The 25,803-nt window shown below is 37.9% G+C and overlaps 1 protein-coding gene across 13 annotated transcripts in view; it reads left to right on the top strand.

Annotated features, from left to right (window-relative positions):
• The window catches only part of LTBP1 (latent transforming growth factor beta binding protein 1), a 419,895-nt gene that overhangs the window by 349,148 nt on the left and 44,944 nt on the right, over positions 1-25,803 (top strand). For 9 of the 13 annotated variants that reach the window (XM_027113415.1, XM_027113414.1, XM_027113418.1 and 6 more), the window contains 2 exons: positions 18,925-19,050; positions 22,432-22,575. In XM_027113415.1, the coding sequence (XP_026969216.1) occupies positions 18,925-19,050; positions 22,432-22,575 (270 nt within the window). The remainder of the gene's footprint in view (positions 1-18,924; positions 19,051-22,431; positions 22,576-25,803) is intronic. The other 4 variants (XM_027113416.1, XM_027113421.1, XM_027113424.1 and 1 more) reach the window with 1 other exon arrangement.

Genomic DNA, 25,803 nt, shown 5'->3' with positions numbered 1-25,803 from the left:
TAAATGAATGCAGAGATAACCCAAACGGTTATAAATTGACCTGATAAGACAAAACATTGCGTTTTAAAAACTGATACAAGGTAAAAACACACAGAGTATCTTTTTCAAGTAATTGTGGCAGAAGAAATATGCAATTGGAGTTCAGGATATTTTCCACGAATATCTAAAGAACTTTTTCTTAATGGCATGGAATTTATTCAAAATGGAGAATTTATTCAAACACTCCACTTTTTGTGATATTCCATTATATGATGGTAAACGAGGGTTATTCTTTACCTTTGGGAGGAGAAAAGTGTTTTTCAAAAGATTTCATCCAGTTTCTTCTCTTTAAATTTTTAGAAATTTTTTTTCTGTGGCAAATTCAAATCCTTCCCATTCAGTTTCCCAGTTTTTATATAACATTTTTTCAGTCCATCGTGGGAAGAAATAGGAAGAAAATGGCTTTTTAAGTTCAGAAATCACTTTGATTCTCTTTCTCTAGAAAGAAGCATGGATGATTTATTGTGTTTACAAGTTTTGCTTTTGTGAAAAGAAGTGTTTGGTGTCTCATTAAAAATATACTACCTTTTCAACTTAACTCAGAGTTTTTCCTTTAAATGTCACAGATACTCAGTTTTGGATTTTCACCGATAATACGAGGTTTTATCGTAATTGAACAAACATCTGGTGCTTGCAGTGGCTTCCCCAGGCAGCGCCTCTTCCCTCCACCTGTGTCTCCGTTTTCTGAGGGGAAAGATCTGTACCCAGTGCAAACTGCAGGCTTTCAGAGCTGTTTAATGACACAGATGCCCTTTGCAGCTACAGAACCTGAGGAGAAGTGAGACAGACCACTTTCCCCATTTTCTTAGTCTTTCACTGCATGAGTTTGTTAATACGGTTTGGAATGTGAAAGCCAAAACACTCTTCTGAAGTTTTTTCTAAAGCAGTTGACCTAAAATTATTTCATTCATGAGGATTTTCATCCTTGGCCTTATTTTGAATCATAGAGATAATCTTCTGTACATTTATTCCACTTCCTTGTCTTCAAAAGCCAAATGGAAATGAGAAGGGACATAATTTAAATACTTGAAAAATTCTTAGGACTTTGTGGGGTCTTAAAAAAAAACCACAAAATTTAAAAACTCATTAATTTTATATTTTACCCTCATGTAGAAGAATATTTACTAGCTGTATTAATTTTAAACTTACGAAAGGGCATGTGGGGTAGAGAAAGAGAGAACTAGGAACCCACTCTCAGCAAGCAGTTCAGATGCACGTGGGAGGGAGTGTTGCCAGTAAGGGCCTGGGGAGCTGTACTGATCCAGATCAATCATCATTAATGCTTAATAGTCAAATATGACCTCCCTTTGCACATCACATGTTTCTGTTTAAATATTCATGATTCCTAAAACCCTATATCCTGGAACATTAGGATTCCAGTCTGTTCTGAACATAGAGCAATGCTGTTATAATTCTAAGAAAATGATTTAAAAATTCATTCCGTAGTAATTCTCCATCACCTTCTACGAGACAAAAAATAGTAGCATAGTCTGGACAGTATTCAAATGATTCCCTTGACTTGCAGTGGGTCACATAGAAATGTTAAAATTTTAAGAAAAGATGTATTGTGTTACATCGGTTCTCTTATTTTCACCTGTATTCCTACTTAAGAAAAAACAAAAAGAAAAATAATGACTTCATTTGCATATGGAAGGAATTTAAGTGTCAGAGTATTTGAATGGCTTACAATGGATGGGTAGCGAGTGGTGACCAGGATTGCTACTTAGAGTCCCTTAATATTTTAGTCTAATAAGTATATATCTCTTACCAAGGAGAAAGGGAGACAGAATGAGCTTTTGAATGTGTAAGATGGTCTTTAACCAGGAAATATAGCAGTGTGGATTGGCTTTTATTTTTTTTTAAGTAAATTTTTTAAATTGCTTAAAATATATAAAGAAAAGTGCATCAGTCATAAGGGTACTTTTGATAAACTTTTACAGAGTGAGCACACTTGGTAATGAGCCCCTTGAATGCTTTCTCAAGCTTCTTCCTGATTGTTACCCATCCCCCTGCCCAATACCCATACACAGCAGTAACCACCATTTTGTCTTCATTACCATGGCTTTGTTTTGCCTGTTTTTGAACATTGTACCAGTGGAATTATGTAGTAGGTATTCATTTGTGTCTGGCTTATTTCATTCAACATTATGCTTATAAACTTAACCTGTGTTATATGTAGCAGTACTTCATCTTCAGTGCTGTACAGTATTTCATTGTATGAATATACTACAATTATGTATCCATTCTACTGTTGATGGCCATTTGGATTTCTTCAAGTTTGGGACTGTTGTAAATAAAGCCTTAGTAATCTTGAACATACCTTTTGGTGGATGTAATCACTAATTTCTGTTGGATATTACCTGGTAGTGTAATTTATAGGTCATAGAACATATGTATGTCTCATTTTCATAAATACAGCCAGTTTTTCAGACTACCAGTTTACACTGCCACCAGTTAAGTTTGAGACTTCCAGTGCCACATCTTGTCAACAGTTGGAATTGTCAGTCCTTTTAAAGGTTAGCCATGCTGAGTAATGGTATCTCACTGTGGTGTCAATTTGCATTTCCCTTGTGAGGACTGATGTGCAACAACTTTTCATACCTTTATATTGGTTCTTTCAGAATTGTTTCATTTGTCTACTTCTGTATAACGAACCTCTTCAAAAGGAGGTACCCTACACAACAATTCTCTCCATGGTAACTTCAGTTGAACCCAAGTTCTTAATTTTAATGAAGTCCAGTGTTTTCATTATTTCATTTGAGATCAGTACTTGTTGTGTCCATAATCTTTGCAAACCCTGAAGTCATTATGATACCTTTTATATTTTCTTCTGAAAGCTTTATTTTATATTTTACATTTGGAATCTGTCCTTGCCATGAAATTGATTTTTGCATATGGTGCGAAATAGAGGTCAAGATTTATTGGGTTGGCCAAAAAGTTCGTTTGGATCATGGCGCCATCTTCTGGGAAAACCCGAACGAATTTTTTGGCCAACTCAATACTTTTTTCCTATGTCCATTTGGGTCGTGGCTGTTTGAGAAGAGCAGCCTTTCCCCACTGATCTGCACTGGTAACTCTGTTATGAAGCATGTGGTCAAATATATATGGGTCTATTTCTTCCTCATTCTATCCATAGGTTTACTTATCTACCCTTGCTCCAATAGCATACTCTCTTAATTACAGCGGCTTTATAATCAATTTAAATATATGGTGCTGCAAATTCTAAATTGTTATATTTTGTTGTCCACTGAGATTTTCAGGCCTATTCATTGGCCCTTTTCATTTCTATATAAGTTTTATAATCAGCTTATCAATTTTCACCAAAAAAAACTCTGCTGAGATTTTGTTTGGAATTGCATTGACTCAATAGGTCAATTTGGGAAGATTTCACATTTTACAATATTGAGTCTTCCAATCCATAAATAAGACATATCCCTCAATTTGTTTAGGTTTTCTTTCATTTATCTTGGTGTTTCGTTGCAGCTTTTTTTGTGTAAGGTCTTACACAATATTTTTAGATTTATGCCTAGGTTTTTAATATTTTTGTACTGTGGTGAGTGGTACTTAAAGTGGGTTTTTTTACCCTTATAATTGTTTGTTACTAGTGCATGGAGCTACATTTGATTTTTGTACATTGACCTTGTATCTATTACTTTACTAAATTTACTTGTTATTTCTAGTAGTTTATCTGCAGATTCTTTTGGATTTTGTACATAAACCATTATGTTGTAGATGAAAAACTATTTACTTATTTTCTTTTGATAATTATACTTTTCTTATCTTAGTCTTTCTAGGACCTCTACTACATAAAGGTTGTGATAGCTAGCTTCTTTGTCTCATTCCTGATCTCAGCAGGGAAAGCATTTAATATTTAAGTATGGTGTTTGCCATAGTTTTGTTTTTGTTTTTAATATGTACTCTTTATCAGATAAGGAAATTCTTTTTTAGTTATGATTTGCTAAGTCTTTATTATGAATGGTTTTGAATTGTAATAGATGCTTTTTCTGTGTCTATTAAAAAAATTATTTTCTCCTTTATTCTGTTAATGTGAATTGCATGGACTGATTTGTTTAAACAAGATGAAAGTTTGTTTCTCTCTATGTAGCTGTTCAAGAACAAGTAATCGAGGGTTCAGAATGCAAGTGTACAGCACTGGAACCCAGACAATATCTGTTTTATTCTGCTCTCCTTGACATGTGGTTTCCATATCATGGTCCAATATGGTAGCTCTAGTGGTCACCATCACATGCGCATTCCAGCCATATTAATTTTTTTTTTTTTTTAGTGAAAATACCCTTGCATTCTTACAATAAACCCATTAGTCATGACGTATTAGCCTTCTTACATATCCCTAGAGGCAAACTGATAACATTTTTTTAGAATATCTACATCCGTGTTCATGTAAATTTTCCTTCCTCTTAATGTCCTGGTAAAGTTGTGGAGTCATGGTAGTTCTGGTTTCATAAAATAAGTTGAAAGTATCCCTTCTTTCGGTTTTTCTGAAAAAAGTATGTGTTAAATTGGTGTTACTTTTTCCTCAGATTCCTTGAAGAATTTACAGGTAAAGTCATTTGTGCCTGGAATTTTTGGTTTTGTTTTATTTTGGGGGTGTGTGTGTTATGAAAGTTTTTAAACTGTAGTTAAGATGTACTTAAAAGATAAAATAACATTGTTTTTTGACTTTTCATGTCAGTTTTGGTAACTTTTGTTTTTCAAGGAATCTATACACTTTAGGTAAAATTTCCAGTGCATTGGCACAAAGTTGTTCTTAATATCATCTTCTTATCTCTTCCTAATGTCAGTAGAATGTGTAGTAATGCCTTCCATTTTTTATTTTAGTAATTTATGCTTTCACTATTTTGCTCTCAGTCTTCCTAGGGGGTATTGGTCTTTGCAAAGAAACAACTTTCTTTTGTTAAGTTTTCTTTGTTTGCGATTATATTAATTTCTGCTTTTATACTTTTTCTTTTTACTTTCTTGGGGTTTAATTTGTCCTTAATTCTAACTTCTTGTGATTGATCCTTGGATCATTGGATTTCAAACTTTTCTAATATATGTATTTATGACTAAGAATGGCTTTACTGCATTCACAAGTTCTGATGGCTTTTTGTTATTCAGATAAAAATATTTCAAGTCCATTGTCTTTTTTCTTTGACCAATGAATTATTTAGAGTTGTTTTGTTTAATATCTAGAAATTTATAGATTTTTACTTATATTTTTGTTATTAATTTCTCTAGTCAGCTAAACATACTTTCAATGACTTCAATCCTTAAAGTTTTTTGTGGCTCAGAATATGGTCATTTTTAGTAACTATCCCTTCTGTACTTAAAAGCAATGTATATTCTGCATTTGGACCTGTGTATATTAATTGGGATCAGTTTGTAAATTGTGTTGTTCATATCATCTATATCCCTATTGGTTTTTTTCCTGCTTATTACATAATTTTCTGAGGGAGTATTTTATAATCTCCATTATTATGGAGATTTATGTTTCTAATTTTAGTTTTCTGGATTTTGTTTTATATATTTTCTGACACAGGAATTAAACATAGATTTTTGTATCTTCCTGGTGGATTGAACCTTTCATCCCTTTGAAATGTCACTATTTGTCTCTATCAGTGCATCTTACCTTTAAATCTACTTTATCTTTCATATAGCTACATATGCTTTCAGTTAAATTTTGCACAATTTATCTTTTTTTTTAACATCTTTACTGGAGTATAATTGCTTTATAATGGTGTGTTAGTTTCTGCTTTATAACAAAGTGAATCAGCTATACATATACATATATCCCCATATCTCTTCCCTCTTGTGTCTCCCTCCCTCCCACTCTCCCTATCCCACCCCTCTAGGTGGTCACAAAGCACTGAGCTGATCTCCTTGTGCTGTGCTGCTGCTTCCCACTAGCTAGCTATTTTACATTTGGTAGTGTATATATGTCCATGCCACTCTCTCACTTTGTCCCAGCTTACCCTTCCCCCTCCCCATGTCCTCAAGTCCATTCTCTAGTAAGTCTGCGTCTTTATTCCCATCCTGCCCCTACGTTCTTCATAACCTTTTTTTTTTTTTAGATTCCATATATATGTGTTAGCATATGGTATTTGTTTTTCTCTTTCTGACTTCACTCTGTATGACAGTCTCTAGGTCCATCCACCTCACTACAAATAACTCTGTTTCATTCCTTTTTATGGCTGAGTAATATTCCATTCCATATATGTGCCACATCTTCTTTATCCATTCATCTGTCGATGGACACTTAGGTTGCTTCCATGTCCTGGCTATTGTAAATAGAGCTGCAGTGAACATTGTGGTACATGACTCTTTTTGAATTATGATTTTCTCAGAGTATATGCCCAGTAGTGGGATCACTGGGTCATATGGTAGTTCTATTTGTAGTTTTTTAAGGAACCTCCATACTGTTCTCCATAGTGGCTGTACCAATTTACATTCCCACCAACAGTGTAAGAGGGTTCCCTTATCTCCACACCCTCTCCAGCATTTATTGTTTGTAGATTTTTTGATGATGGCCATTCTGACTGGTGTGAGGTGATACCTCATTGTAGTTTTGATTTTCATTTCTCTAATGATTAGTGATGTTGAGCATTCTTTCATGTGTTTGTTGGCAGTCTGTATGTGTTCTTTGGAGAAATGTCTATTTAGGTCTTCTGCCCATTTTTGGATTGGGTTGTTTGCTTTTCTGATATTGAGCTGCATGAGCTGCTTGTAAGTTTTTGAGATTAATCCTTTGTCAGTTGCTTCATTTGCAAATATTTTCTCTTATTCTGAGGGTTGTCTTTTCGTCTTGTTTATGGTTTCGTTTGCTGTTGCACAACTTATCTTTTCCTGTCTTTCTGTGTTCTTATATTGAACGTTCTTTCTCTTGTAAAAAGGATATATTAGTTCTTTTCTAATTCATGTTGACAATCTTTGTCTTTTAATTGGAGAATTTAGTTTGTATACATTTAATTACTGGTATTTGAGAGGTTCAAATCTGTACCTAATTCTGTTTTCCATTTGTCTCATCTCTTTGTTCCTTTTCCTTTCTTCCCCACCCCCGCCTTTTAGAGTATTTTTGATTACATCACCCCTAACTTGTTTTTTGTATATATTTTGGAAAGAATGTTTTCCTATGATTTTTTAACTGAATAGTGAATTAAAGGAAAACAAAATGCACCAAAAGTTAAGTTTGAGATCTAAAATGTTTTGGTCTAAATTCTATTTTCACATAATAAAAAGTGAAATTGTATACAATACTTATCTGTAAGCAGTAGAAAAGTCAATCTTCAGATAGAAACATTTACAACTGGCAATGTACTATTTGTGTTTGAGGAAGGGATTAGGTTCAAAGTGTTAATTTTTCATTCAACAGAATCTCTGAATTCATGTTCAGAAGATTGTACTTTTGGGCAGGGTCTCCAGAGTTTTTGAAACTAAACAAATACAGCTTTGTATGAAAAAAAAAAATCTTGGTTAGATTAAAAAGCACTTAAAGTTTTTTTGTTTGGATTTTTTTTGTTTGCTTTATTGTTTTCAGTTGCAGCTGTAATTGTTGAAAATTGCTATGGTTTCCTAACAAAATATTTCCTAACTTAATAATTATCAGCAGCATTTCTCTTAAGTAATTTTTTAAAATCATTTCAAGCAAAACAGTTTATTTTAAAGTGAAACATTCAGCTTTCTTAATTGTCAATTTGAAGAATTATTTAAATGTTACAAGTTTTTCAGTATATTTTAGAATATTTATGAACGTCTATTCCACTTTTGTACAGTTTTATTCATTGCTGTTAGAGTGCAGAATATACTTAGGTATATACCCAAGTAGAATAATTTTTTACTTTCATATCTTCAAATAGTTGACTGCAAACAAATAATTTTTCTGATTTTAAGAGTAATATGTCCTCAATCTGAAAAATAGAAAATGTTAAGAAGTGAAAAAAAAAAATCATTTATCAACCAACCAGTTGCTATTTGGTCTATTTCTTTTTTAAGTTTTCAGTATTTAAGTGTTTTAATAAGATCATATGCTTTTATCTTTACTTTTTCACTTAGAATTATGATTGTACCATACGTTTTTAAAGATATGCTCCTAATTATGGAGATAGACTCTGTCCTATGTTGTTGTTGCCGTTAAAAATGTTTTATGAAGAAACTTGTATATAAACGTTTCTTTTCATCAATGATCATGTCCCTAGAGTAGATTCTAAGACATTTAATTATAAGATCAAAGGATATTAGCAGCTTTATGGGTCTTAACAACATATGTGAGCTCCTTGCTTTCCAGAAATGTACCAATTTCTGCTTACACCAGAACCCAATGAGACCTCCTAGTCTAGACCTCCTAGACCTCCTAACATTCTCTCCAAAAAGAAACTCATGTTCATATTTTTCTGTTAATTTGATAAGAAGAAAATAATATTTAATTTGCATTTTATATTAGGTTAACCTCTTTTATATTTATCTCCTTTCTTCTGTGAGATTTTTTTTTTACCTACCTGAGGTAAAGTTTTTCTAACTGATTTATGTGTACTAAGGATAATAATCACTGATCAATATTTTACAAATGCTTTCCCCATTCTTTAACTTGCCTTTTAATTTTATAGTGCTGTTATTTCTTTCATTACTTTATACTTGGCCATTTTCCCTGTTCTGCTGTGAACAATTGTATATTTATATTTCTTATAGTATTTTTGTGAGGTTTTTTTTTGTATTTAACTCTTTCATACATCTGGGATATAAAAATGAATGTTTTCTTGCCCATCAGTTTGTCCTTTTCTCTTCATTCTAGAAGAGCGTTTTAAATTGGAATTTGAAAATTTCAAATACATGTTCCTGCATTATAAATTCTACTTTTTAAACTGTCTGCAGCACAGCTTTAACTTGACTGTTGCTTTCGGATGGACTGGGAAATGGCTAGGTTACCAGCTGTTTTTCTAGCTCAGCTCCATTGCTTCAGTAGTTCTTCCTCCCATGCTGTGGCTGTGAGTGCTCAGCCTTGTGTTTTGGTGATGATGTGATATACCATCGTTCTAAGATCTTCATAAGTGTTTAGTGAGGGTCAGGAAGAGCCTGTGTGAGTAGACACATTTTCAGCACAAGGTTGGGTCAAAAAATCTTCTAAGAAGCTCCAGCTGAGACTAGAAGAGCTTGGAGGGCAGAGGAACATTATCTAGGTGAAAAATATTACCTGAGATCTGTGGGGAAGGGATGGGGGGAGGGTGTCCTGGCATAATAGATGCCACTAGCAAATATTTGGAGACATGAAATACGGCATGGATTTTGGGACATAGCAATTAAATTAGTTTCAGTTGAACATGTGTGATGGGGGAAAAAGTGATACATAAGATATAGCTAAAGAGGTAGGCAAAGGCTGGCTTGTGGAAGGCTTGCTTGCTTTTGTATTCAACAGTATTATGTTTAATGTTGCCATTACACACCTATTATGTGCCAGACTTTGTTCAAGGCTATGGACATACAGTGATTAGCAAAACAGACATGATCTCCGCCTTCTAGGAGCTGCACTTGCAGGGCGCAAGCAGTAAATACACAAGTAAACGTTTCAAAAAGCGTATGACCACAGATCATTATGCTGCTGCAAGGGAAAGAGCAGAGTCAATGAGAGGAAAGAGGAGGGAAAGCTCACTTATTTCACCTGAAGGGTCTCTTAAGAAATGGCATTTGAGCTGAGCCCTGAGGAGTGAGCTCCCCATGGAAGAGTGAGGTGGTGTGGAGCGTTCCCAGGTGGAGTTGTAGGAAGGGCAAAGGCGCTGAGGTAGGAAAGTACTAGGTGCATTCAGGGAGGTGAAAAAGACCAATGCCTGGTACTTAGAGGGAGGGAGACACAGCGAGGGATGGACTGGAGAGTTGGGGATGGAATGTACAAAGCCTCACAGGAGACATTAAGGGTTTGAATATCATTCTAAGAATAATTGAAATAGACTGATAGATTTTAAGCAGGACAGTGATATACTATATTTCATCATTTCTAAGATGCATATTTTTTTCATACTTTAATAATATTGGGATGCTTCTTCCAGTTGATGTGATTTGTCTAAAAATAAGAAGTATGAAATACTTGAATTTGCAGAGCCTTTTTTCTTTCTCTTTTGATGGTATATAAAGTAAACTCTTAGGTTTGATGTTATTCAATACTCTATATTTTTAAAGTGTATATTGCCCCGGGGACATTTGAAAATGGGATTAGAGGGGCAAGAGAAAACTCAGGGTGTCTTCTCAGATGTTCTTCAGACCAAGCATATTGGTAGCTTAGGCTAGAGTAGTAACAGTATTATGGAGAGAAACGAATGACTCAAGAAATGGTTTGAAGAGAGAACCTGGTACTGGATTAGAACATAGTGCTGGTTTGGATGTAGGGTAAGGAGGAAAAGGGGTACTGAAGATAGATCCCTGGTTCTGAATGTAACAATTAGATATTTGGTGGCACTATTTGCTGACATGGTGAAAAATTAAGCAAAAGACATTTTTAACATCAAAAGTACGATTTGGGTGTATTGAACTAGAGTTGCCTTTGAGATGTCCATGCGGGTGTGACAGTCAAGCAGTTGGATCAAGTTAGATCTGGCGTTTGAAAGAGAAGTCTATGCTGGAGATGCAAACTGGAAGTCCCCAGATATAGATGGTGTTTGAAGCTATTAGAATGGATGAGGCCATCAAGAGAGACCATGCAATGAGAAGAAAAGAAGGCCTAGGACTAAGCCCTGAAAAACACATCTAGGGGTCAAGCAAAAGAGAAGGACTGTGGAATGTGGCTAGAGGATTAAGAGAAAACCCTGGAGCATATAGGACCATGGAATCTAAGGGAAGAGCCTGCTTTAAGAAGAGGAGAGTTGTCAAGTGTGTTAAACACCACTGAGAGATCTATTAACATGACAATCAAGAAGAGTCCTTTGGATTTTACAAAATGATGACCTTATCAAGAGCCGTTTTGGTGGAGTACTAAATATGAGAGCCACCCAGGAGCAAATGAGAACTAATGGAGTAGACACAGAACATGTAGGCAAGTCTGGAACCTTGACTGTTAAAAAGGGGGTGAGAAATATGGTTCTAGCTGAAGAGATTTTGTGCCCTGAGGCTCTTTGTTGTTTTTAAGATGATAGCAGGAAGTGTTTGATCCTGGTGGAATGATCCAGTAGACAGGGAAAGGGCAGTAGAAGATGCACAGGCAGAGGGGCCAGCTAGGAAAGCAAATAATTTGAGAAGCGAGTATGGATGAGCTCCAGAAGGCACATGGCATGGGCCTTGATACTGTTATCCCTGGAGAAAAACTGAAGAGGCTTTAAGCAAAGAATTATTTGGTTGGACTATTTCAATAGGTTAATCATCCTCTCATTGTGGAGGATGGGTTTGGAGCGGCAGTGAGTGGCTGAGAGCACAAAACCCGGTAGAACATCATTGCAGGAATTCCGATGAGAGACGAGGAGGCCCCCAGTAAGGTTGGAGAAGAGGGGAGAGATTGGAGATAGAACAAGAGAGAAAATCAGAGGAGTGCGATGCTTGTATGTGGGGAGGTGACCAAGGATGAGTCCCGTGTCTTTGGATAGGTTTGGGATTATGATGATTGTGATTTTAGGGTGGTTTTCCACTAGGTTATCTTTAACTGTGGCTGGTGAATATATGTTATTCATGTAATGACTGATTAAAATCAGAGCAGAGTTTAAGTTTTGTTTCTCGGGAATGTCTAGCTATTCCCAGATATCATTTGGGAGGCTGCTCTGGGTAATTTTTAAAGAATAATTCAAGTAAATCTCTTTTAAAGTAGTGAGTTTCAAGGCTGGAAAAAGAAAAAAATTGATCTCTCATTGGCCAGCTTTGTCTTCCAGAATTTGGGGCTAGAAAGTTGGATTTGAAATAACTTGCTATACATCTGTCATTTCTCGTTGCTGATCTTAGGCCACTGGCTTTCAAAACATACTTGTGACCATCAAGGTCCACAGGTTTTCTCCCCAACTTCTTCTCTGTCAGGCAACAGCATGGAAGTCAAACTCTGCACAAGGATGTCGTCTTCTGCTGTTTTCTGGCTCATCCCCATTTCCCAGAACAAAGTTATTTTCCATAACAAGGCCCATATTCTTCAGCCTTGTTGACGTTGCCAGACCTCAGTGGACCTTTTCTAAAAGGCTCTTTCCATATCCTATTGTGTTGTCTGGACCATCTCCAAATCCAGTTTTTAATTTCCTATTGGCTAAATTTTATTTTTTTTCTTTAGGCCTGTGCTCATCTTCCGTTTAATCCTGGCTTCTCTCCTATGCTGTGAGAGAGACCTTAATCTCCTTTGGGCCCATAGCCATGCCATTTAAAAATTCCTTTGGGCAGATATTCAGCTGGTTTAACACTGTTCAGTCCCACTTCTTGGCTGGGATTTACCGTCTCCTGGTCTGCTTCTGTTCCATTCAGTAAAGAGTCTGAGGGATGCATTTCTCCTGAAGCAGGAACCCTACATACCTTCCAGTGTAAGCCCCCTTTCTTTGGCTCTATTCTCCTAAGAGTCTAGTGCCAAACATTTAAACAATTCCAGTTGGTCAGGAAGACTTGGGCTGAAACAGTGGGTCATTTCTTCTCATGGAGAGATCCAAAGAGCACCAATGCTGGACATGGTCCTGGGACATTCCGTGGGTTACACATCCCTGGTGCTTGATGGGTCTTTCTTTGCAAGGGTCTCCTAGAAAAATAGCGTCTTCAGGACCTACAAAACCTCAGATCTTTAGATTTCAGGTATGATGATACTTGATGTCAAGGCCTTGTTGAAGGACAAGAGGAGGTTACTTGATTAACTGTAAGTCAGTAAGTGGTAAGTCTAGGAGTATGTGTTCTGACTTGCACCTTCATAGTGTACACACTCCAGTGTACTTGATGGGCTCACAATTGGGTTACTTCTGTTCATCCTCTCAGTTTTATAACCATGGTGGGAGGCGAGAAGATGTGGTGGATACAGCCACAAACTTAGATTCTGAAGATTGTTCCTTCATTAAGCTCTGCTCCTTTGCCAGTTGTACCACTGGTTGACTGGGTAACCTTGAGGTAAGTTACTTCTCCTCTCTAGGCCTCAGTCTTCTGGTTCTTAAAATGAAGAGATTGAACTGGATAATCTTCAAAGTCCCTTTGAATTAAGATAAACCTTATCATCCATCTAAAAATGCTTTGATGGGGACTTCCCTGGTGGTTCAGTGGTTAAGACTTTGCCTTCCAATGCAGGGGGTGCAGGTTCAATCCCTGGTTGGGGAACTAGGATCCCACATGCCTTGCAGCCAAAAAACCAAAACATAAAACAGAAGCAATATTGTAACAAATTCAATAAAGACTTTAAAAATGGTCCGCATCCAAAAAATCTTTTTAAAAAAATAAATAAAAATAAAAATGCTTTGATGACAGGAAGGCTTTTTCTTCCCAACCATCCAAGAGCTGTGGGGATTTTCCTATGAGTCATGCCTTATCAAAAATGACACCCCGTTCCCATCATGCACCTCTCTAGAGAGCCCTGGCAGCAGAAGGAAGGCTCGTCAGAGAGCTCCTTCCTTGAATAGATGGATATGTCTTGCTCAGAATAAGGAAAAGGAAAAGCAAGAAAACAAAGGTAGATGTTAAGAAAGTGAGAAAGACTCTTGTTAATTCAAAACAAAACAAAAAACTGAAGAGCATATCTGAAAAGAAGAAAACCACATCATTTATGTGACAAAATATACCCAAATACCCCTTTTCCCCATGCACATGGACTTTTCTGCATATAACACAGAACATCTAATGGAATCATTGAGGGTTTTTTTATGAATTTCATTGTTTGAGGTCTTTGAACACAGTTGTAATTTCTTGGTTAGTAAATAAAGTTTACCTGACCCCAGCTCCTTTTAGAAAATCATGTTTCCTCTCCATACTTTCATGTTATTTCATAGTTCACTTTACCTAAGTGAGAATCGAAGGACATGGTACAAGGTTGGAGTTCTGCTGTTATATGTAGAATCCCTAATAACAGTCAGTAGGTTTTGAAAAACTTTTGGTCCATTGAGAAAATGGACTAAGTAAAAAGCATACGGACAAGGAAAGTTGATCTACCAAGTAGGACAGTGGTTAAGACCCTCAAAATGTGGGCCTGTTGGTCATTGACAACATTGCTCCTTTAAAAATGAGCCCCTGGCAGTTCCGTTCATCCAGGACTATGCTGTATTTCTCTTTCTGACATTTAGGTTATCTTGTTATTGGAAAATTCACATCAGTGATCTGCTTTCCTTGGTCTGTGTAATTTTTTCTTGAATTCATTTCCATTGAAATGGTAATATTTATATCTGCCTTGCTTAGTAAAATATAACTAACAAAAACTTGCATGAGAAATCAATTTTTACAGTAGCGTATCAAATTCATCTGGGTTGTCAGCTGAGAGATCTCTGGACAGTTACTCCTGTATCACTTACCTGGTGGACAGTATGACTGGTGATAGATAATATCATGCATGGCTTTTACAGATGCCCAAGCAAAATCCTTTTAGTAATTTAACAGAGTCATCCTTAATTAAGCAAAAAGAAAATCTGTGATATATGAATCATTCAAAATTTAGTTTCATATTCAAAATTCAACTTCAAAAATGGGGTAGCTTTTACTCATCCATTTAATGAAGTTTGCATCTTGATTGGGCTTTATTCTAGCATAATAATAAATTCTCTTAACATTTAGCTTTATTCTTAGAGTTAATATTAGTTGTAGCAGTTCTTATAAATCTATTTATAGACAGGACTAACAATGGAAAAAAATCTCTGAGAGCTCATGTCATCAAAAAAAATTCTAATGAAATGATGTTTTTTTTAAATATGTCATTAGAGAAGTGAAACAAACACCCTCTTATTAAGCTATTACTTCACCTCATTGTTGAAACATGAACCTGCTGAAAGTTAGAGTATATCATTTTCATAAAATATTAGTTGTTGAAGAGCTAGTCTCCAGGCATTTTATGTTATTTTTCCTATTCGTTGAAATCCAAAATATTGCTCATCTAAACTTTCTCTGTTAATCACTATTATAGTAAGTCTGAGACTGCAAGACACCCAGTAATTCATAACCGGCTCAGGATTTGTTCACCTTAAGGTCAGTTATTCAGTCCCTGAGCTGGCAGTCATTAACAATAAATCGTCATCTATAAGTGCACAGAGTTCATAAAAAGGAAAGCAAGAGCTTTTGCTTCCAGAATCTGGACTGAAAAGCCACCAGGTTTCCAGGCACTGCTTTCCCTTCCTCCTCCTCTGCTGTCCACTGTCCCATTTCGTAGGGAATAAGCTGCTGGTAAGGTTTAGTTGAAGGTTCCCCACCCCCAAAAGTAGCCCTGATAAGCACGGTAATGTCCCCAAACACTCTGGGAGTACAAAGAAGGGTCCCTGAAATCTGCCACACAGGAGGGACCACACAGGAGGTGTCTCTTGGGCTGACCAAGGGCCAGGGAGAGTTTCTGAGCAAAGCGGACAGAGGGGAGAATTTCTAGTGGAGGAAGAGATGTGCACAAAATCAGTGAGAAATTAAAGACTCCAGGGTTTTCAAAGAACTCTACTGCATATCCTCATAGGACTGGAGCATAAATTAGGAAGGAGGTTGGCTAAGAACCATGGCCAGACATGTAGCCAGACGCCAGACGATGAAGGGGGCTCAGGGCTCTGGGCTCTGCCAAGGAGAGTGGTTGGTATTCTCTAGCCATGAAGAGGTGGAATATTCAGAGCGAGGGAATGTCCCTGGCAGGTTTGCAGTTTGGTGGAGAATGGATTAGAGGGAGGCAGACAAGACCAGAGATAAACCAAATAGGAGTATGAGGAATATCAGGAAAGATAAGAGGGTATGATTGGGGAGGCATGAGGAGTAGGAGAGAGGGAAGGATTGACACTAAGGTCCATGGCTGGGGTGACACGTTGGGTTCTCGGGAGAAGGGAATACAGGAGAAATGGTGAGTAAGTTCACTTACTATGAACATGTCCAATAGACATTAGACAAATGGTTCTAAAGGACAGAGGGCCAGCCCTTGAGAGAGACTGGGAGACCGTCAGTACGTAAGTGGTAATTAAATCCCTTCTGAGTTTCTTTCCAGCCCTTAAATCCCGTGGTTCAGTGAATAACGTAATCTCTTCAACAAGTGCCCATTTCAGGAAGTCTAAAATTAGCAGTGGCCTGTGTGAAGGGATTTGATGACACAGTGCAGTTACCCTTCTCATGGTTGTGATTAGTCAATCAGTTGTGATCCCAGCCTGATGCTGACATTGAAAATCCATCAGGGCAGATTTATTGAGTGTCTTTGTGTTGGATGCTGCAAGGGAGATTCGTTTTTTTAAGATGTGAAATAATTTCATTGAGTTTTTCCATTGAAGTTGAGGTAAGATGAAGAGGCAAAAAAGGAAGGATAGAGGTGAGAGGGATTGCTCACGAAGGTCAGCAAGTCGGGTTTAGTAGGAAGACAGTGAATGTGGTTTTAGGCTTGGTAAGTTTGAGATGATGATAGAAGATGAAATGATCAAGAATAAGAAGGATCCTGACTGGAGACAAAGTTCTGGGGATTTGTGCCCTGTGGAGTCTGGAGAGTGTGGAAAGGGTGGAGAACAGAGAAGAAGGGAGTGCTGAGGATGAAGCAGATCCCAGGGAGGGCTGAGCCCTGGCAGACACCACCTTCAGGCTGGAAAAGGATGAGAGTGAGCCAGAGTGGTTAAAGGTAGAACGAGAATAATACTTTGCCTGGGGTCGTGAAAAGGGAGTTCAAGGAGAAGATGTTGACCAGACATAGAGGTCTAGGGTGATGATGATTGACTGGGAAATGATCATTGAACTTAACGATAGGTTGGCCTTTGGTGTTTTTTCTCAAAGGGGTTTCGTGGGGTAAAGAGTTAGAAAGACAGATTGTAGGTCATTAAGGGAGGAGTAAGAGGAGGACGAGTAATAATTATAATAGTAATAATAGTAGGTAACATGTACACTTCCTACCTTACATGCCAGGCAATGTTCTAAGCACTTTATACAGGTTATTTTGTAAATTATAATAGTAATTCTAGAAATGTACTAATATTAATGTTATTAGTATTTTTACTGTTTCCTTTTTACTGTTGAAGTATATTAGGAGATAAAAGCAATGCACGTAGATAGTTCTTTTGATATGTTTTGCAATGATAGAAGGAATGGAAAAACACGGTTGGTGACATCATGGTAAAATGAAAGCTTTTCCAAGAGATTTTAACATGTTTGAAGACAGTGAGGGAAGGAGCCAGGGAGGAATAATCGAAGATGCAGAAGAAGGATGAGCAGGTGGGACTATAGGAAGAAGACTGGTAAGGATGGAGAAGGGGCCCCGGACACAGTTTTGAGTTGAGAAAATTAAGAAAAGTTTGTAGTCACTCATATTTTACAATTCAGAAGTGAGACAGTCTCTGAAGTTATGCTTGATAGTGTTGGACAATTAGGAAGAGAAGTGAGAGAGCTGCTGAATATCATTGCATGCATCTTCTTTATCTTCTTGAAAAATTTTTGACTTGGTGTTTAAAATTTTAGAAAGAGAAAACTCAACTTTATTAGTATGAACTCCACCCAACTAAATTATGTCGAGTGCAATTTAACTTGTCATTTTCTTTATCGTTTGTTATTTCTTTATTTGAACATAAACGTGAAATCTTCCTCACATGTATTTGGATGCCGTAATTGCGTTTTCTCTTGGTTGTTTCTCCAAAAACTTGTGTTTGGGGCCTGTGTAGTCCAGAGGCAGAGAGGACAGGGAGCCTGGAGGGTGGAACGTGCAGTGTGGCCATAAACAAGGAGAATGGGAGTGATGGGGGTGGGAGAATGGAGAGGAAAGTGAGTAGCTGTGAGGGTAAGGAAAAACTGTATTGAAAAGTCCATTTGTAACTTCACCACTGAGACATCACTTTTTTATTTATTTTATTTTATTTTTTTTGCGGTACGCGGGCCTCTCACTGTTGTGGCCTCTCCCATTGCGGAGCACAGGCTCCGGATGCACAGGCTCAGCGGCCATGGTGCACGGGCCCAGCCGCTCTGCGGCATGTGGGATCTTCCTGGACCGGGGCACGAACCTGTGTCCCCTGCATCGGCAGCGGACTCTCAACCACTGCGCCACCAGGGAAGCCCGAGACATCACTTTTATGAGAACATTTTTTTTAACGGGATAGAAAGCACATGACTACTATCATCAAGTTTATAGAGAACAAAGTGAATTCACAAGTTGGCCACTGGCTAGTCAGTTGGAGCAGCACTGACATTTAGGACCCGAGTGGCTATAACTTCGTGACAGGAAAGTGTTTCTTGTGAATAAAGTCTTTTTTCTAGAATAACTGGGACTGGCTGGCTACACCGCTGAACTTATCAGATCAAATTCTCCCTCTCCCCCCCCCCCCCCCCCCCCTAATCCCACCCCCCATTCCCAGCCCCCTTCATGGGAATGCTGTTTAGACTTGACCAAGCTTATCTCTAGGGTTGAATAAACTTTTGCCCAGGCAGGCCAATGCTTTCAGCTCCCAATTCGCCAGATAGAACTATTAGCATTTACAGCAATCACAAAAGGTGACAATACTTTCACATATTTCCGCTGTAGGGATCTCCTCTCCTTGGAAATAAAGAGTTGAAAACATTTAGAAAACACTGACCGTGGCAACTGCAGCAGTCATTTCAGTTTGAAAACATTTCCTGAGGAAAAGTAAATGTTTTCTTTCTCATAGAACCCAATATTTTGTCTAATGAGATATGTTCATCAAAACATTTTATGTATATGTAAAATGTTTTAGAAGTTCATTCTGTATAAACATGATCATCTCATACTAATCGGGGTGTGTTGAGCACCTCTGTCCATTAATAGCTGGTGTTTGTCTGTCTATGTTTTGTGTCTCATGGTCAATGTCTTTTTTGCAGATATTGATGAATGTGTAAACAACACTGTTTGTGACAGTCACGGGTTTTGTGACAATACAGCTGGCTCCTTCCGCTGCCTCTGTTATCAGGGCTTTCAGGCCCCACAGGATGGGCAAGGGTGTGTGGGTGAGTTTTTAGATTTTTTTCTCCCGACATGTTTCATATCTCTCTATCGAAAAGAAATCAAAGTCATCAACCACAGGAGAGATGGAAGCAAGATAATTGGGCAGAATTGCATCATAATTTGATCTTGTCGTACGGTTTGGAGATGTGCAAAAAGATCCTGTGGCTTCTGAAATGGTTAGGGACATTCAGAAATAGAGAAGCATAACTTTGGGTTTATATGTATATTAAAAAGAGCATCTGTTTAAACTCTTAGCTGGGTATGCGGAACGCTTCAGTCCCTCCTGCACAGGAAATAGAGTCTGGTGTGTGGTGGAGCTTGTCTGTCTTCAAAATGCACCTCCCTTAGGCAAGTGCATTTAAGGAAAAGTGTTGGCAAGAGTTTCTGTTTCCAGGAATGACACCCGTAAAATGATGCTTTGGATTGTGCAAGCATATTTCTTCAATCTGTTCTGGGATTGTCGGAGCTGGAAGGAATCTTGAATATCATCAGATGTCCTAGAATATGGTCCAGCACATGCTCACATAAAAGAAGATACTTTATAGTTCATGTTCTGATCAGCCATGATTTCTTTAAGTGAAATTCATTATGAAACGTTTGCAATTAGAGCAGTTAAATGGGAAGGAGGGTATTCTTTTCATAACTTCACCGATAACAAGGCTTTTCCTTTATTCTTAATTAAGGAGGAAACCTCTGGTCGTTACATGGCAGATGACACTTGCCGAGGAGTCAGTTAACTTTTTAGTTTGGAAATTTGCAATTAAAGCACCAATTCATTTCCTATCCAGATTAAACTGGAAAAACAAAATCTAGAAATTGAACAATAAAAGCACTTGAATAGTAACCGCCTTTAAGCTAACACTGTCGTTAACACTTGTTCCAATTCCTGCTGTAGTCTCTTTTGCACTAAAAAACAAGTGGTAAAAACCATCTGCTATTCACTAAATATTTTGACTTAATAGGTTATGTGGTCTGGCCCCCCACTTAACCTTCTCAGCCTCAGCACCTGCTTCCTCCCCATTTACGTTCCTGCAGCATAAAACTGCTTATGGTTGTTCACGTAACTGGGAAGTTATTAGGCTGTTGTTTGCTCCTTCTGCTGGGAATATCCTCCTGGCCTCCCCTTCCCTGAACCTAGATCCATCCCATGCGTTCCTAAAGCTGGAAGTTAGATGTCATCTCCTCCCAGATACCATCCCTGCTCCACTTCTCACTCCAGCTGAGCTGTGATCCCTTCTCCTGCTTCTGGAAAACCTTGAACAAATTCTATTATAGTACTTACAACCTTTTTTGCAAGAATTTAATCATGTATGTACTGCCTGCAGCTGCCTTTTCCAAGGCAATAAGCTCCTTGTGATTGAGAATTTTGTGTCTCTCTCTCTCTCCTTGCTGGGCCTAATATTTGGCCTGTTGTAGGTGCTCAGTAAATGTTAACTGTTACCGAATGGGGTATCAGATGTCAAACCACTGACTCCACATAGCTCCTGGGCCCCTGGTTAATGTTCATTTCTAACCAGTCAGAGGAGCACACCGAACCCATGTTGATGCTTCATTTTGACCCATAAAATACCACCCTTATAGAAGGAATATTTGTTATGTTAATGAACCCAACAAATATCGTTATATTTGTCTGTTTCTTCTCTCTTTGAAAAGTATGAACTGAACACCTCTTATATGTACCTCACCACTCTGGTGTTCTATACAGTTTAAGAGATGAATCAGCCCTCTGGGGTTGTAGCCTTTGGCCACACTTTTCCCTCTGCTTTGGACCCTGGCTGCCCAGCCTTCTTATCTACGCATCCTTCAGGTAGAGCTTGGCTCCTATATCACTTCCCTAACCCACCCCTGCACTTAAGGTCCACTGTTGCATGCTGTCATCGCGCTCTGCACTTTTCATTCCCAGCACTTCTCCTGGCCTGTATGATTATCTGATTAATTTCTCTGACTGGACAGTAAGCTCCCTGCAGGCAGGAGTTGGGCCTGCCTGACTCATCATCATTGTCTCCCCAGTCTGACCCATAGAAATAAACTAGAAAATATTTTTTGATTGAATGTACAGTCTGGTAGGAAAAATTTCAATAGCCTTGGAAATATTACAAGTTAGAAAGTAGAAAATTCCATTTGACAGTTACCTAAAATTGATAAATGCAAACTGGCAAATTTCTAAAGTCAATTTTTCTGGTCTAAGTTATGACTGTCCAGGTTGATTAAATATACCAACTGTCTGCTTTACTTTGTCATAATATCTTTTCATAAGCAAAACTCAGCTCATTGGATTTATATCTGTTTATATACAAAGTGAAATGGAAAACCGAGGTAATTATCCAAATAAGTCAAGAGACATAAACTTTTTGTCCAATTAACTGGGAATAGCAGGTGAAAATAGTATTTTTTTTCCTGAATGATTTGGATAATTGCTCAAATTTTTAACTTCGTATAAACCATCTCAGAGTGTGCTCATGAAAACTGATGTTTGTAGATGTTTAATCACATTTAATGCATAAAATACATGAGCATTTCAGATGCCAAGTCAGGTACTTTGTTTAACTGGACACTCATTAATAAAATTTCTTCAGAGGAGAATGGGTAAAAAGTAGTATTGGGCAAGGGCAAACATAAAATTAGCCTTTCTTTATGGCTATGTACTTAAATAAAATGGACTTATCTGTGAGTTTTTAGTGTTTTAATTAAGTATATTTAAGTACAAAAGAAAAATATCTGGCAAAATAGAAATGACACTGTGGAACACCAAACAGAATTTTTAAAGGCATCGTGAAATCACTGAGGAGTTACTGGACCAGTTTGTTTCCCATGAATGATTAATGTAGCCCAGTAACTACTTACAGGGGTTGTTCCTTCAGTTCTCAAAGGGATACACAACCTGAATTCTGGTTGTTAAGTTATGGACATTTTGGCTGCTAGGAAACTATAGTTTTAGACATTTGAGTAGATTTAAAACAATTTCTAAAAATGCACGTAAAGAATTCTGCAGTTTCTGACGTGCCACTGCTGCTAATTTTCCTTGAATTAAGAACTGAGAGAGAAGTGTCATATTATTTAAGACCTCATTATGTCAGAAAGTCAGGGAAGAGAAAGTTAAACAAAGTGTACATACGATGCTTGCAGTACAATTCCGAGTTGTTCCTTAAAGCCGGGATCGGAGTTTGGAAACTTTGCTTTGTGTTTTCATGGTCCTTTCACACAAACCAAAGCTTTCAGCCCTGCCTCTGGGAGCCCCTTCCCCCAAATAGCTGAAGGGTTTGATTGCTCCCAGGGGGTTACCTTGTTTCCAGCAGACACCACTAGTCTTGGCACAGCTGGTAAAACAAAGAGCTGTCAGGAGTGAGGAACACGTCTGACTTGATCTGTGCTCCCTTTTCCAGATGTGAACGAATGTGAGCTGCTCAGTGGCGTGTGTGGTGAAGCCTTCTGTGAAAATGTAGAAGGGTCCTTCCTGTGTGTGTGCGTTGATGAAAACCAGGAGTACAGCCCGATGACTGGGCAGTGCCGCTCCCGGGCCTCGGCAGGTAAGTGACGCTGTGTCGGGACGGAGGGCTTCTCTCAGGGACCTGTACCTACACAGGTTTGGGCCAAACACTCTGGGAGTGAGGAAGAAATAACCAAATATTTTGGCGCCGTGCTGTTTCTGGAAGCTTCCATGCTCTTTCCGAGCCTGCCTTATCAGTGGAATTAGGATGTGGGTGATGACTGTTGGAGCTACACGGCCTCTAATGTGCTTTCCAACCCAGAGACGCCATGGGTAGGGTGAAGGATCCAAAATGATGAGCACATTGGCTGGGAATTGCCTAAAACTCAGAACCGTCAGCCCAGGGTTTAATATGGCAACATCTCATTAAGTTGCATAATTCCTCTTTCTTGGCCCTTGGAGAAACGTATTTTGACACTTCTCTAAATTGAAAGCAACTTAAAGGCCCCTCAGGATCTACAAAGACTTCCTTCCACTTGGAATTCTTAGGTGTTTTTTGCTTTTTTTCCCCCAGAATTTGGCCTAGAGAGTGGCTATGATTGTGTTTGTTTAAAATTTGATTGAGGCTATGTCATCATGGCACATAGTGAAATGGAGAGCTGATGCTTTTCCAGATAAGTCATCAACTTCCAGATCACCGTTTTAGTTTATGCCATGTGGCTAAAGCATGGTTGTATTTTGAGGGAAGCAGGAGACTAAATGGTCCTTTGAGACCCAAATAAAATGAAACATAGACTGTGTTACTAGCTTGCTCAATCCCGGTTGATTTTATCTATGCTTCTAAGAAATCTATGCTTCTAAGAAAGCTTTCGCTCTTCCTCAATAGGGTACACTTGTTCTGTGTGAGATAATTATCTTTGCAAGCAGTAGGGAATAAAATATAACAATATTTTCATCCACACACATTTTCTTCTCAATGATTAAATATAGAAAGGTGATGGTGCAGAATTAAATGTACAGACAGTAATTCAAAAACACTATGATGGGAAAGAGAGTGCTTCTGGAGGGAAGGGTTGCTCTTCCTTCAGTGACCACCCCTGCAACTCATGAGCCATAAAGAAAGGACTTTTCATTTTAGCTCTACTTGTAATGGAAAAAAACAAACCAAAAATCAAAAACCTGGCTGGCCAGTGACAGGACTGGTGAAGTAACTGCCTTTCTCTTATTTGTCTTTGGGTCTATAGAGTAGCACCTTCCCCGTAGTATTATTTTGACTGGAATAATTCACATATAATATTGTATAGTCATTAAGTCATCTATATGAAGGTTAGGTAGTCATGATAGATGCATGTTGTACAATGTCAAGTGAAAAAAAAGATACTCCAGTGATCACAGTCTGTGGAGGGAGGGAAGGAAAGAAGATGTAAAAAGATAATTATTAGAATTAATAGAAATTTTAGTTTTTTCCTTTATTTTCCAAACTTTTTGTAATACTTTAAACTGGAATGACCAGGGTTCTGGTCTGCTATTTTCCGGCTATGTAAGCTTGGGCATATCATTCAACATCTATGAGTTTCAATTTTCTCGCCTATAAAACAAAGGTTATATTTACCTCACAGAGTTTTATCCTTTTTAAAAAATTATATACATAAAAGCCATTTGTTGATAACTAAGTACTATATGAAGTATTAAAATGAATTATTAAAATCCAAACACATAAGGGTTATCTATTTCTCTTCCTTTTGTGATCTCTTCTGAGATGGTGGGTTTTTTAAACTATAAATACAGTTTTGCTGGAATGTTTTAGTAATGTCAAGAAGTGGTTTGTTCAGTTCACATAGCTTCAATTAAGGTACATGTCTAGGATCCTAAAGTTTGCTCATGTCTTTTGTAGAGATTAATAATGCTTTAGGGGCTTCCCTGGTGGCACAGTGGTTGGGGGTCCGCCTGCCGATGCAGGGGACGCGGGTTCGTGCCCCAGTCTGGGAAAATCTCACATGCCGCGGAGCGGCTGGGCCCATGAGCCATGGCCGCTGAGCCTGCGCGTCCGGAGCCTGTGCTCCGCAGCAGAAGAGGCCACAGCGGTGAGAGGCCCGCGTACCGCAAAAAATAAATAAATAAATAAATAAAATAATGCTTTAATAGGATCATGAGACGATCTGAACCATTTTTGATGAACTGGATTAGCTCACTGTAAACTACTTCTTAAAACTTTACAGTGACTCTTTTTGTAAGCCTTGTTCCTCATCTCCTATTTTTTAAGTTCTTCTGTAACCAAGTCCTTAACACCTGCTTTGCCTTTTTGCTCTCTTTATCTCCTTGTTCTCTCATTGACTCTTTCTGGAAAGTTCTTCCAGTCAGAGTTCACTAAGTACTCTCCTACTTTTGCAAAGAACAGCATTTTGAATACTCAGCTTCATAAAGCTTGTCTGCCAGTGAATACATCGTTAGTTTCTCTTTCCGCTTAACATTATATCTGATCCTTTAATAGCTTCTTGCTTATTTTCCCCATAGTTCTCTGGCTTCTGCCAAATATTGTACACACTCAGTCGTTTTATTGGTCCATGTCAGTATAATCTGCCTTAGTAACTGGATAAGCTTATTAACTTGTATAGTTCCTGGCAATTCCGACTTCTACCATACCTCAATTTGTAGGGTTCTTGGCAAATGCGAACTGATTGTACGGAGTCTTCAGATTGTCTATGATAACATCTTCATTTTAGCAATTCTCTATCCTGAGAGATAGATCGGCTATAAACTGCAGCAAGAGTTTCCCTTCCTGACACTTCATCAGACTTCATCATAGCTCATTTGTTTTGAAAAGGTGATTAAAACTGGAAATCATAAAAACAGATAACACATCTTTTAAATATTTAAGTTTTAACTTAAAGCACGTAAGGTACATTTATTCCCCAGTCTCCGAAGAAGAGCCAAGGTCTGTCTTCGGGTAGAAATCCATTTGCATTCTGTATGGGCTTGTCTTGCATAAACCATATCTATTATGCATTATCTACACTGCCCACTTTAAAGGGAGTAAGAATTTAAAGGCCTTTGCTGAGTAAATAAGCACAAAGTCACTTTGGGTTTTCTTTTTTTTTTTTTTCGATTTTCTGCAGTTGTATTATCCATTCCTAGTTTGATAACCTTTTCTTTTCTTTTTTACTGTTTTTAACCTTAGTCTTTCTAAAGGTTTAACTTGTTCTAGAAACAACTCTTCTACTCATTCATATTTTATTGGTTTATATACTATTTAATTATGTAATTACAATAATCAATACATTGGCACAGAGTGTTTGAGAATGAACGTAGCTGAGTCTCTGTTGGCATA

Source organism: Aethalodelphis obliquidens, unplaced genomic scaffold (assembly GCF_003676395.1).
Source record: "Aethalodelphis obliquidens isolate GAN/ISIS:26980383/991018 unplaced genomic scaffold, ASM367639v1 scaffold12, whole genome shotgun sequence".
Classification (NCBI taxonomy): domain Eukaryota; kingdom Metazoa; phylum Chordata; class Mammalia; order Artiodactyla; family Delphinidae; genus Aethalodelphis; species Aethalodelphis obliquidens.
Note: the sequence above shows the minus strand (reverse complement) of the source record. Positions and strands in the feature narration are given on the sequence as shown.